Below are 13,914 nucleotides of genomic sequence, written 5' to 3'. Positions count from 1 at the left end.
CTATCAGTCCTTTCCCTGGGGAAATCAAAATGAAATTGGAAAAAGCCTTGGCGTGAGTTGCCCACGTGTGCTTTACTGGGAGCCAGTGGAGCAGAAGGGTTTGTGTTATTTCTGAGTCCTTGTTTCACCTGCCTGCACCCATCCTTCGTTGCAGTGTAGTCCTTGGGAAAGTTCTACATGTGTTTGTGGGTACTTACAGGAACCATTCCAATATTGCGTACTTACGTTTTTCTTATGTAAAAAAATAATGCAAGACATGCTTTTGTAGATCATTAATGTTGTGAGTCCTAAAATGTAAAATCCTGAAAACCAGCTGAGTCTATTTAATGTTTTAGAGCTCTGCTGTCTCTCTTTGTGCTCTGCCTTCAAAGGAAACATTGATGGCCGGGCCAGTGTCAAACGCAGACCTGCCGTTGTAAATAGATAGTCCACGCTGGAGAGTGGATGGTGTTCGAGATAAGTTGGATTTCCCAATGGAAGAGACAATTAGGATTTTGCATTTCAATCTTATTTCCTGAACATCCTTTCCGTGCTCCTATCTTAAGTACAAAATGGAAGCCTGAACCTTCTTTGCCCCTGAGCCTTACACCCCAGCGTCCCATCATTTCCTTCACACTTCCCAGAGCCCTGTCTGGGTGCCGTTTCTCAGCCCTCTCCAGCCCAGGCCAGGAGGCTGCATGGGGAAGGGCTGTGTGTGCCTCTCCTTGCCACATCCCAGGACTGGCCTGTTTTGCCCAGGAGAAGGAAACCACACCTTGGTTCTCCTAGGAATAGATGCAAAAAGCTGCAATTCGAATAATTTTTGTTGTAATAAGTATGTCTTTTAATCTTGTAAATCAGTAGATTTATAATTAGAGAAAATTAGTTAAAAACATAACTTGTGTTTGTGTCTGCATTTATGTGTACGCTATGGGATATATGTATATGTGTGTTTATGTGGGCTATGTATTAATACATTCATGAATTATCACTGTATATTTACGTGGGGATACACACATAGATGCGTGCATGTGAGTGTTTGTGTGTGAATTATTAATATTTACATAGAAATGATGTTCTCATAGTCAAGTAATCGGCCCTCTCCGGATGTCAGTGTCACATGCTGCAGAAAGTAAATGCAAATGCCTCAAAGAGCAGACAAGCTTTGTGCCATGTTGTGGTGGGTCCCCCCACTGACTGGCTGCCCTGTGTCCCGTGTAGACTGCAGAGAGATCTTGCTTCCCATGATGACGGACCAGCTCAAGTACCACCTAGAGAGACAGGAGGACCTGGAGGCCTGCTGCCAGCTGCTCAGCAATGTCCTGGAGGTGCTGTACAGGAAGGACGTGGTGAGTGATGCTCTGTGCCAGGCTGCCTTCCTCCCAGGGCTGTGCAGGAAGCGTCGTCCTGCCACATGCCTAAACCACAGGCTTACGGTACAGTGTTATACTTTACTTGGTTAAAAAGGAAAGGCCTTAATTTTAGGGTTTCACCTCCCTCTTTCTCTCTGTAGAGTTGTACCCTTAAATTAATTTTATTTGTGTGTATAGGGTGATTATTACAGTGTTTATCCTTCTGCATTGAAAACAGTTTTTTATTTCCTGGCTGTTCTTAGCAGAATGCCTCCCAAGACCTGGATTTCAATCCTTAAGATCAGAAAAAAAGGCTTTGCTTTTAAAAGTTGGCTAATTACCTGCATTCTTTTTTTTTTCAATTCTCATTTTTATTAAAATAATACATGCACAAAGTTGTTTTTTAAAAAGCTCGTGGTACTTTTGAGTGTTATTAATATAATGAGCAGAGCAGCTTTCTGCCCCTCTCCCTACAGGTAAATTCTTTTGTGCTTTCTTCCTTCTTCTCCTGTCCCCACCCCCTCAGCCAACCAGGTGTCTCCTTTTGGAGATCTAAATTGTATGCTTGATCCCGTGACTATTTTAAACATCAGAAGTGGGTGCAAGCACACATGGAAAATGCACCCTGTGCCTTCTACCCCTAACATACCATATACGTTGGTGCATCCTGTTTGCACACACCTGTGACCTCATTGATGTTCCAGATCTGTCTGGATAGGTGAAAACAGGGCCTTGTATACACCGTTGCTCCTCGCCCGGACAGAGTGGCCGGGATTTCAAGTAGACAGGATTTGTCCTTAGCTCTCTCCCACATGACCCTGGGTCACCTTCGTAGTCAGTGTACACACAGAACTGGTGGCCTCCTCAGCCAGCACTGGCTCATTCTCCCAGGTCCTGGTTAGTGCTTTTGAAGGATATCAGATGAAATCTGTTCATGGTGACGGTGGCTCTTCCATCAGCTTTTCAGTCACATCGCCTTTGGAAAGGTTTTAGAAGCCTTCACCTGGAGGCCAGCCTCCTGTGGTCGCATTCCGGGCTCTTCCCTCTTTGGAGAAGGGCTTGGGGATAGAGAGGCTGTATGGCCAAGGCTCATGGAGGAGGTGGTGACCTTAGGGAATGGCCTAGAGGGCATGTTTAATCAGATTCAAAGTTCATGAAGAAGAATCAATACACTAAATAAAAGAAGAAATTTTTATTGATAGAAAATGCCAAGGCAGTGTGAATTTTAGGTAGTTTGCCAAGTGCTACTTAAACATTCCATTCTGTGTGACTCTTTAAGTTGCTGGGACTTGACGTGCAGAGCCTGGGCTTGCTCTCTGCTTGCCTTGCATCCACAGATTGCCAAGTGTCTTTAGGAAGCTAATTGGTGGGCTAATCAGGGATCATAAACATTTTATTGTTTAAACAGATTTGCTTTTATTTTTAAGAGTTTGCTTAAATTAAATTACTATGATTTTGTATATATAACAAATTATCATCAATGGACTATAATTAATAAAATGCCTTGAGTCTTCTTTGCAAAGGCTTTTGCCTTTGACAAGGGCCATTTTTCATCTCGTTAAAGGTTGTAATTGATTTACTCTTTACAGGGTAAATGGATTCAGTGACAGCCGCTGGGGCTTGCATGTTAATGTTTGTCTTTGGTGTTGACTCTCACTGATGTGTCCTTCTCCAGGGGCCGACTCAGAGGCACGTCCAGATAATCATGGAGAAACTTCTCCGGACGGTGAACCGAACTGTCATTTCCATGGGGCGGGATTCCGAACTCATCGTAAGTGCTCAGTGGCATGTACTTGGATGCTGACCTGGAAAGCATCTTTCCCAGGAATGTCCCTAAACTCTATCTGTTCTTTTTCCAAATGCTGTTTGAAAATAAGCTTATCTTATTACAATAGAGTGAGTAGTCAAGACACAGTCTGGTATGTATAGCGTCTTCATTTTCCAAGTGTCAAAGTGGTAGGGTAAGAAATCCAGTTTCACAGAGACAGAAACATTGGATTCTAGTTTTCTCATTACTTCTAGCAAAGGATATGTATTTTCTTCTAAGTCCTCATTGTTTCAGCAGTGTTTTTGGTCTACATGTATTTACATTTAAGGTGCCATTAATAAAATTTTATGAGGGACCTTGGAAAGTAATTGAGGTACTCCAGCTTAGCTATTTCTTATTGCCTAATATAGTTTAGGCATTTGCCTTATATGGAGTAGTCAGGCATAGACAACTATTAGTTGTTTTCAAGATTGCTTTAATGATAATTTAGCCTTTCAAGTTTCATGTCTTGATGCCTTTTTCCAGCATTTTCTGCTCCCTATGCCACGCCCATTATTAAGTTTGTTTTCTTAGGCAAAAGATTCACATGTAGTTTCCGTTTAGTTTTCTAAATTTTTAGTCTGTGTTACTGTTTAACCTTGGTGTATGGCCTTTCAAAAAACATAACTTCTCTAATCAAAGAATAAAAAGTCTGTTGAGCGTTTTTCCTGGTACTCGGACAAGGCACATTGGTCTTTCCTGATGTGTGACTTTCCTTCTTCCTGCATCTCTGTGGAGGAACAGGAAGGTGAAGCATGCCTCCTTTGACAGTGTAGCAAGAACGTTCCGTTTCTATGGCTGGTGTCACAACAGAGGATGCAGTTTGGGGTGAATCACAGACAAGTAGCATAGAAAGAGAACTATTGCTGCCTTAGTATGTTTTTGTCCAGTGAAGCAGTCTTGTTTATGTCTCAGAGTCCCAACACATGCTTTGTTCACATGTTCCTTTTTCAAGTATAGCTCATTTAAGTTTGTACTATAACGTGTATGAATTAGAAAGTAAAATGTTTTCAGGTAAGTCAGATTTATTTTCAGCAGACTTCCCCATTATTATGTAAATGTAACTTCTTCATATTCTTCATCCTAACTATTCTTTTTCATAATCTAGAAACAACTTTATATGCTTAATGTGGAGTGCACACTGAGCCCTATGGAGCAGGACTTGGGGTGACTCTAGAAGCATCCCTGAGGCCTGGTGTTCCTGTCTCCCAGGGCTCATGCTACGGGTGCACTCACACACTGTCATGTGTAGAACCAGGAAAGGGTCTTAAGTTAGAATGAATGGTGTGTGGCTTGAAGTTGAACCAAGTATTGTGTCCAACCAAGTATTCTGCTAAGACCCATCTTGGAATGGGTTGGATTAGAGAGAGGCTGTGCATGACATGATGGCACTGAAGCCATTATGGTGAGTGACTGACGGGCATTCTGGAAATGGTCTGCCTAGTGGGCAGATGAGAGAGACAGTCCTGTCTCTGGGTAGGGGGCATGGTCTTGTCTCTGGGCAGGGGTGCCTGGTCCTATCTTTGGATAGGGGGGAATGGTCCAGGGGCATGGTTCTGTCTTGGATTAGGAGGGTACAGTGCTCTGTCTGGTTAGGGGGACATTGCGTTATGTGTGTTTAGCGAGGCATGGTCCTGTCTCTGGTTAGGTCTTTATACTAGGCGTGTGTTGTCTTGATTTAGAGCCCACTGGCCAGCAATTAACTGGGGAGAGGAGGGCAGAGAGGAAGCCCATAAAAGTCTGGGTGGACACCTTGGAATGTGGAGAAGTGGTAGGACATACTCACAGCTTGATCAAAGGGTAGAAGGGATCCTGCAGGGCATCTCCTCTCAGACCCTGTGGTCCAGAGTGTCTCTGGGGAATTTATCTTGTCTCAGGCGTAATGATGATAGTGATGACAACAGTAGCAGCTCTCCATTGAGCACGTATTTATATAGTAGGCGCTGCGTAACTAATGGGGAGATTCTCATTATTCCTCACCTTCCCCCTGCACATGCAACTGCAGAAAATGCCCCAAAAGACAGATGAGAAATTGTTCAAGACCCCACAGCTAGTGTGGCAGCACTTGCTCGGAGCCCTGCTTGGTGCCCGAGCTCCTTCACGGTCTGTTCTTTAAGACTGAGGCACATGATCCTGATGGCCGTGGCCCATTGCAGGAGGCACTGAAGGGAACTTGGAGTTGCTCTTAGGTCTCCGTCCTAGTTTGGAAGGTAGCTTTGCAGGAAATAAATACCTTTTTCTTTTCTACTTTTCAGTCATTGCCCTGGGGCCAAACTCCAGGATTTACTGGAGGTGGAAGGGCCAGGTAAGGGTTAGGTGCCCATTTCCTGAAGGGCTGGCATTGCCCTGGCTTGGAAGAAGCCATGTGTTCTAAAGAACCCTTAGGAGTTACTGTCTATTAAAAACATTCAAAAATTCCTTTGAATTTCTTTTGTAAAGCTAAGCTATCATGGAAGAAATCTAAAAGAAAATGTATTAAATAAGCTACAATTTACTTAATGAGTGGTGACAACATCAAGATGTTTTCAAGAAGGGCATTCACCATGAAAATTTGAGTTGTGCAGAGGCTTTTTCTGTCCCAGACCAAACATGAGTCCTATCTCTGGCATCAACAGAGTAGCAAGAGGGAAATGCTGCCCTGCTTGGGATGCCCAAGCTTGCTCTGCCAGTTTGCATCAGATGTAGATTTATGCATTAACTTTTTAATGCCACTGTTGTTGATTTGTGAATTTAGGTTAGAGAAAGATCGGGGCAAAAAATATCCCTGACAAGGTGGACAAAAAACTTAATCAGTGGACCTTCTGGAGTAGAAAAAGAACAGAAAATAGTTTAGAAATCTGTTTTGGGTGAGCTATACCATTCCATTAGACCTTAGAGATTTCAATCTTTCTGCGTTACTCAGTTTCGCATAAATATAGTAGAAATTACATAACTATGAATCAGCTTAAAAATTCTAAGTAATCACTGGAAATGGATTGAAAAAAATTGCAGTGATTAAAAGGAACTCTTGAATTGATATCCTTCACTTAATGATTTATGCCATGGTGTTATCTGTCAACAGTGATACTAGAAATGTTACCTCTCTTTCCATCAGAATAAGATTTAATTGGGAAGGCTGTTAAGGCCTGATGATTTCCCCCTGTCTATTTATGTGTGGAACAGAGAATTGAGGAGCTTCACACATAGTTGGATAAGTTGGGATACATAGTGTAAGGCTTTTATCTGTATCTGTGATATTTTATACAAACTCTACTTTGCAGTGTGCATCATTTATTTTAGTTGATTATATTTGAAATGGGCAGTTGAGATGCAACTCATGCATAGGATGGTAATGTGCCTTGACCCTACGTATTATACTTTCTAAACAAAACAAAGCAAACTGCATTCGGCAATTGTAAAATTTAGATCGTGTGGGTACCTACCACAGGCCCTGAAACAGCAGCTTTGTAGTAACCTTGCCACAGAATGAAAAGGGCATTTTCTCTTTACTCCAATGTAGTCTGATGCTGTAGAATAATGGAGTAAAATATTTGGTTTTATGTGAAGTCAGGTTTCAGATTTTATTTTTGTCTTCCTTTTTAAAAAGCTTTCTGGGTCCTCAGCACTAAGCAGCACTCTTTTCATCGTGGGTGGTTCTGAGCAGGTGGCCACCACTGGATTAGGTGGTCTTGTGTGCAGGTGGCTTGGCCAGGCCATTTGGTGACCTGGTACCCCCACATATGCGTGTGTCTTTCCTGGAATAAGTACTTGTGTGCAAAGCTGGATGAGAGCTGATGAAATGAGTAGCACATGGTCATGTTCCTTCTCGTATGATATTAGCTGCTGTTCCTTCTTTCAAATGATCAGATTTACATTCTGTTAATGGGTCCTTTAAAAATGTAATCAAGTGAGAAGGACTTTTAAAGATTTTTCTATGGCCTGGATACACACCAGAAGCCTGGAAATTACTCATTCACTAAAATGAAAAGGTAAGCTTCTTCCAAGGAAAGGTTCCCTTGGAAAATTCAAAGAGGTGGGCTTAGGGAAGGGGAAAATTCTGCCTGGATTCTCCCTATATTCTTGTGATCACTGGTGCATTTTGACTCATGAGACTCAAGTGATGGGAGTTATTTGGCTTCCCCTTTGAACACCAGCTGTGGCGGACATTGATGGGGATGGGGATTGTGTTTCATAGTGACAACAGCATCATCGGTGGGGAATTTGCTGTTAGTGAAAACCCAGTGTTTTCTTTGAGCCTGGGTGATTTATAAGGACCTGACATGCTTCTTCATTTGGAAAATAGTGTAATAGAATTGGTTTCCCAGGGAATAGTGCCTTTTTTTTTTTCTAAACCAAGACTCATAACCAAATATTTTCACAAAAATGTTATAACTCCATGCATGAGCATTCATTTTGAGATGTTTATTCCAATGGGGTTTAAGGATGAATGTGCTTTTAAAAAAACCATGATTTTTTCATCTTCATTTGCAAAAGAAAAATGTTATAAATGTTTCCAATAGATGTGTGGCTTTTGTATACAGCATCATAAAAAACGTCTCTAATTGTACTGTTTTCTAATAAATCTACTCGCTTTCTGAAAATCATCCTAACACGTGTGTATGTGTGAGCAGTGGTAACTTTATAAGTTCACTTTTTATTTGGTGTTGCTACAGCAATTTTTCCTTCTTTTTTATATTCCTATATTTTTTCAAGGTTGGTCACTAACTGTGGGTTTACTGCAGAGGAAATAAAAACTCTGTCATCAAATGGGCAAAATATGCACCGCATTTCTTGCATACTCATACCAAACTGCAAAGGTGCCTAGAGTTAATTATCGAGCTACTTAAAAGGTAATATGCTGTTTTCACATGACCTTGCCACTGGCCAAAATGTATGCTACACATTATAGCATGATCAGTTTATGCTCATTTATGAAATAGGATGTTATTTCTGATCTTTGCATTAGATAGCTGTTCACTTCTGTTAAATAAATTGGCTGCACACTTAGCGCATGGCACATGTGCTAGTGATAGAATTTTCATAGCTCAAAGAAGATGTGACGATGTGGAAAGCAGCTGCTCTGATCTTTAGGTGGCACCGCACCAATGAAACTGCCTTGATTAGTAATCAAGTCAAATTTTACTTGCTGATAAAAATGTTCCCAAAGAATTGATCCACCAGTGGTGGGCTTGGTGAACATACCGTGCTGTTACAAACAGCACAATGTGGAAAAGTACATGGCGTCTTTCTTGTTTCCTGTTCTTCCTCTCTTCTAGGAAAGGCAAAAAGCAAAACATATTTACTTGATGATGTGTTTTCTTAGTTTTAATTAAGGATTGTGTATCCTGGTTATGACATGCCCACCATGGGTCACCAAGGGAAATGCAGTGGCAAGGCATCCCTCTTGGTACTGTTTGAAGATTGGAGTCTTTCAGCCTCCTGCTGGGCCATGGACTATGACACTATTTAAACCTGATAGTATAGCCTCATCTCAGAGCTCCATGGCAATAGGTAACTCTTCTGCCTTGCAGGATGCACGGGAATATCTGCCCAAGCCCTTTCCAAGGTAGCAGCGTTCTCCCACACCTCGAGTACCTCCCCATTCATACTCTTCTGGAGTTGGGGGAGGGTCCGAGTTGAAGGACCAGGTGCAAAGGCCCTGGGACCTCTGCTGCTTAGAGGTGAGTCACATACTTGTAGAGTGACCAGTGAGCACCTGTGTGGCAGGAGCCCCTTCATGGTATCTCGGTGTCTATAGGACAGGACCTTTGAGGCAGCATTAGTAGGTAGCTCAGAAATGATTACAGAATGAGACTTGGAGTCCTCCCTCCAACCTCTCCCACGAGGAGGCTGCATCAGGCTTTCTATCTCTTTCTGCATGGATCCCTTGGATTTAGCCCTTTCTTTTCCCTGAGGAACCTGTGAGGGTAGCAGGAGCCTCATTTCCAAGCCTACAGTGCCCCCACCCTGGCACGTGGCCTCTGTTGTTGCAGATACTGGGAGAGGGCATGGTGGCCTCTCCTTAGAAGCGAGGCAGCTGCTGGCCGCCTGTGGAGACGGGTGAGGGGAGGCAGGTACACACCCCAGCTGGGGCGCCTGTCCCCACCAGGGCAGAGAAGAGAAGAAGAAGGTGGCCAATGCCCTGGGGTGGCACCTGCTCAATGGAAGGTCTATGGAGAAGCTGCCTCCAGTGGGCCATTGGGAGATTTGCTGTGGCAGCATTGGATAGGGTTAGTCATCTCCTCTGACCTTCTTTCAAAATTAGACCTCAGTGAGACACATGCTGCTGTGAGCCTGTACGGTGCCCTGTGCACCCTAAAAAGTCACCCTGTATTCCTGGTGGCCAAAGCCTGTGTGTGGGGTACATGACTGGGCAAGCATTTCAGTCCCCTCCCCAGGCCAGGCCAGCCTGGGTGGCAGTGCCCAGGCCACACAGTTGTCTCATCTTCTACAGATCTGAGGAAATGCCTTTTAGCCCAAACATTCTTCCTTTATTATTACTTTCTTAGATTCCTTTTATTTTCCCAATTCATTGAAGCCATGAAATAAGTTTAATAGCTGCATAAATCATCTTTGATTTTTTATTTAAAAATTAATAAAGAACTTAATGACAAGTATAATAATTTAATCTCTATACGTAATGCCACATGTACATCTACATGAGGGAACACTGTACGTTTTACCTTGGTTTTGTATCAAAGTTTTTACTTGAATCTTTCCAAGAATCATCATCTGTTAGTGACACATTGCAATTAAACTATGAAATGATTTTGAAAATATTTTTCTCTATTTTGAAGACACTTTTATTTCTAAGGAGGAATTAGTTTATCTTCAGAGGTTCATTTTTGACTCTTCAAATTAAAAAAAAATTTTTTGGTCTAGACTGGTTTGAAACAGTGACATTATTTTGTATATTAGGATGTCCTTTTGTTTAGACAGATTTATAGAACTAATTAGAACAGTGCTAACACCCTTATTTCAATTCACTGAGATAGTTGGGATTCTTAAAACATAAGGAGAGATAACATGTTGCAAACATTTTTATAACTTTAGTTAAAAACAGTATAAAAACATGAAACACTTTTAAATTTTGAGTCTACATGACAAACAATTGCACTTCCTTCATGGTGCAGGATCAACTTGCTCATTGTTCTTGCACAAAAATATTTCTCAATTCTGTTCATTGATATTCAGGGATTTGAATCCTCATATAGTGTTTCCGCCAAAGTAGAGAGAGAGAAAGAGAGAGAGTGTGTGTGTGTTTTAAATTAAAGCATACATCTGTGGTATTGTTTGAGTCACCCCCAATAAGTATTTATACAATATACTCTTCATTTTTTGCAAGTCCAGATCTGATTACTGATCACTAGGTCCTTGTAGAATCAAAACACTTAGAACTAAAATAGATTTGCTGTTGAGTGAAGAGGAAAATGCATGGCAAGAAGTAGCTCCAATCTGGAAAAAGCAGGTTGAGATCCTTTTACCATGGTTAGCCACTTTGTGTTTGGCATTTATTCAGTGAGGGGTGCATGTCAGCACTTGATTTGGTAGGAAACTGCTGGACAGAAACTTGAAGACTAGGTTTTCTTGTATGTTCACAAACTATTCAAAATTTAAGTTGTACAAAAAAAGGCAAAATAAGATCCCTACTTCCTATCATGAAAAGCAAAAAGTTGATAGACAAAGTCAGTAATAGACTAGGGGATTTTGGTTTCTATAAAAAGATACTTGCAAAGGTGCAAAGAAATGAGTGAAAAAATAAAGGAACTAAGATTTACCTTGCAATGTGTAATCAAGAGAGAACTCTAAATGTTACTGTTGATTTAAAAAATACCTAAAAACATTTGATTCACAGCTTTCCCCTAAGTATGTCGTTGTTTAGTACAACTAGGTTAAATGTAGGCGACATTAAGTTTGTCCGATGGTAGCAGCTAAACTAAACACGCTGTTTCTCTTTGAGATGGTCAGGTCTTCTGCCGTTGTTACAAAGCATAAGCAACTGTAGGAAACATCTGGCTGCCCTTACAGTGGCGAACACTGTCTCAGAGGATTGATCCACAAACACACTTTCTCCCATGGCACAGGATGCCTGTGATTTACTGGTGACTGTATTATCCATGGTGTATCTCTGTGTGTTTTCAAATTCTTGCCAGAATTTATCATTTGGCCTTTGGGTACCAAAAGATTAAAAACGAGATCTAAGAAAGCTTAGTGTCCAATAGCTCTGACCCTGTCAACTTGCAGTAATTAAAGGCATATCCTGACTTTGGGGGACTCCTTGGAAGATGAGCAGTAAACATGTCCTAAGTCTGGAGATGAAGAAGATGCTAAATTTGAAGTGTCAATGTGACACTGAGATGTGGTCACTTGGCTTAGCGCTACAGCACATGAAGGCAGATATACATATAGTCACATTTTAGAGATTATTCATGGTCTCTGACCACTTGAAAAAATTGTGCTTTCTCCGGAATTTGATGTGCTGAAAATTGCACTCGCCCCCTGCTTATTTGCAAAATGAAACATAAAAATGAAGTCCTTTGCAAACATAAGGCTTGCCTTTTCTTCTCATTATTTAAAAAAAATAAAGGCTTGAAAATAACTATGAGTTTTAGCTGTGTACAGAGTGATACCTGCTGTTCCACAGGTTGATAAACGTATTACTTGCAGATCAGGGAGCGGGGAGGGAATAGAATTTTTACTTATCATCTCTGACTACAGAAGTTTCACTTCAGATTTTACATCCCACATCAGGGAACTGCAAAGAACAGCTGGCAAGGAGTGACATTGAATACCTTGCTTCTGTTAGTTATCTGTTGGTACAAAGGCCTTTTTGGTACGCAGAGCGGGAAGTGGGTGGTACCCAAATGGGCACTCTAGTTCCCTCCATCCTATTCATTTTGGAAAAGGATTGACTGAACTCCAGTGGGTTTTAAAGACGGCCTTGAGACTCCAAACACCATGAATTTTAAAGGAACCAGAGTTTCCATCTTCCATGCTTTTTAGATTCAGTTTTGGATTTTTGCTTGGGAGTGGAGGAGCAAGTCTCCTGAGAGTAAGGCGAAGGTGCAACCTGAGTTTCCTCAACAGGATGGAGTTTTCTCAGAACTGGCTGGAGTTTGTCTTCTTGCTGCTTAAAATCCAGCTCCACACTAGAAAGGAAGGATAGTGAAGAATTTAGCATTTGATCTTTCCCATATAAAGACCCTACCTTAACGACAGCAAAATTCGGTGACCTCCTACCAGGGTCATGATCATTCATGGGTCATTCATGCTTGTAATATAATTTTATGGTATAATAATAAAGCAATTTGGCTTTTCTATGTTTTAGCTCTAGGTCTCTGTGAAATATTTCAAATAGGCTCATTTTCTTTGGAAAATAACTTATTTGCTTCCATGGGTGACCTTTTGAAGTTTTGTTAATGTACATAGTTGGTATCAAAGTATATAATGTATTTGTTGAAACGAAAAGTGTAAAATATGAATAACCACATTGTTTGTCCATAGACTTCTCACATGTGCTTCGTGGGATAAAATAGATCACCAAAAGCATGAGTGGGCTGAGGTCATCTTAATGCACATGTACCAGGTGCATGCTAGCTCTCCTGTGTGCACTGTGTCACATGATCAGAGACATCTGTTTACCTCACGTGAAACAATCGCAGTAGGAAATGACCTTGGTTTCTGTTCTCCTTGCAAAATCTCATCTGGTCAGAGCCATAGTACCCGACGCTGGGGAAAACAGTGTGTTCACCAAGTCAACACCATTGACTGCTACTCAGTTGTCATCAAACACAGTTTCCCAGAGAGACACATGGATTGTGTTCAGTAAAAACAACACTAAATTGTAATTACTTCCATTACAATTAGAGCTGAAGCCATAGTGTGCAAACATGTAGCCACGTGGAAGGACGTTTGCCAGTAGTGATAATGTTGTGTTAGAAAGATGGGATTAAAGATGATTTTTTAAAATACAGTCTTTCATATTTGATAAAATTTCTCTAAAGAAGACTATCAACTTGCCTAGAGTCCTCCTTCCTCTCCATGCCTTTGAAAAGGAGCACTTTCCCTCACTCCTAACAGGTTCCCATGGCATTTGGGGTAGCAGTCCCCAGCCACGTGTTGTTTTTCATGGGAATCCCGGCATGCAGATGCTCACCCCCCTCCTGCTCACCCCCAGCCCTGCCGGGTACCCAGGGGTACCATCCTGCCAGGCCCGGGGAGAATTCTGCTCTGTCCTCCTGTATCTGGTCTGGATGCCAGACTAAATGTCAGTAGATTTCAGGGAAGGCTCAGCAATGATGATAATGCATGAGTTCATAACATTTCATATCCACTGGAACCGTAAACCATTTATAAACATGAAATCCTATTGATTTAGAGAACCATTAATCCGAGCCAAATTTTGACATTTTAGAAAGACAAAACAGCAAAGCTGTATTATCTGGAGTTCTGAAACAAGTTCAAGACCCATCTAATGGACCATTTTATGTTTTAAATCCACTCTTGCATTTTTCTTATTTGTCAAAGACTATACTATTACTCAAAAATTTAAAAAAATATTATCAGAGAAGTTTACGGCCAGTTACCCCTGCTCCTAAAATTAAAGTTATTCTTCCCCCCATTTCAGAGGGCCTCTTTGGTTATGCTGAAATTTATAGGAAGTAGAATAAAATTTTAGAAACTTAATTAAATCTTGTTAATTAAGAATATGTGATAATGGAGGCACAGTCCCTCTTAAGACAGTCGCCAAAAGTACAATCTGAGCATGTGCTCCCTGTATGAAATTCAAGCCCGAGT

At 41.4% G+C, this 13,914-nt stretch overlaps 2 protein-coding genes across 6 annotated transcripts in view; one reads left to right on the top strand and one right to left on the bottom strand.

Annotated features, from left to right (window-relative positions):
• DOCK1 (dedicator of cytokinesis 1) overlaps positions 1-13,914 on the top strand; it is a 469,449-nt gene that overhangs the window by 180,113 nt on the left and 275,422 nt on the right. For all 4 annotated transcript variants that reach the window (XM_045569235.1, XM_045569236.1, XM_045569237.1 and 1 more), the window contains 2 exons: positions 1,201-1,328; positions 3,007-3,102. In XM_045569235.1, the coding sequence (XP_045425191.1) occupies positions 1,201-1,328; positions 3,007-3,102 (224 nt within the window). The remainder of the gene's footprint in view (positions 1-1,200; positions 1,329-3,006; positions 3,103-13,914) is intronic.
• The window catches only part of INSYN2A (inhibitory synaptic factor 2A), a 38,977-nt gene continuing 35,518 nt past the window's right edge, over positions 10,456-13,914 (bottom strand). For both annotated transcript variants that reach the window (XM_045569239.1, XM_045569240.1), the window contains one exon: positions 10,456-12,266. In XM_045569239.1, the coding sequence (XP_045425195.1) occupies positions 12,083-12,266 (184 nt within the window). In that variant the 3' untranslated portion in view covers positions 10,456-12,082. The remainder of the gene's footprint in view (positions 12,267-13,914) is intronic.

The sequence above is a fragment of the Lemur catta genome, chromosome 14 (genome assembly GCF_020740605.2).
Source record: "Lemur catta isolate mLemCat1 chromosome 14, mLemCat1.pri, whole genome shotgun sequence".
Taxonomy (NCBI): domain Eukaryota; kingdom Metazoa; phylum Chordata; class Mammalia; order Primates; family Lemuridae; genus Lemur; species Lemur catta.
This window is presented reverse-complemented; position numbering and strand designations above follow the sequence as displayed.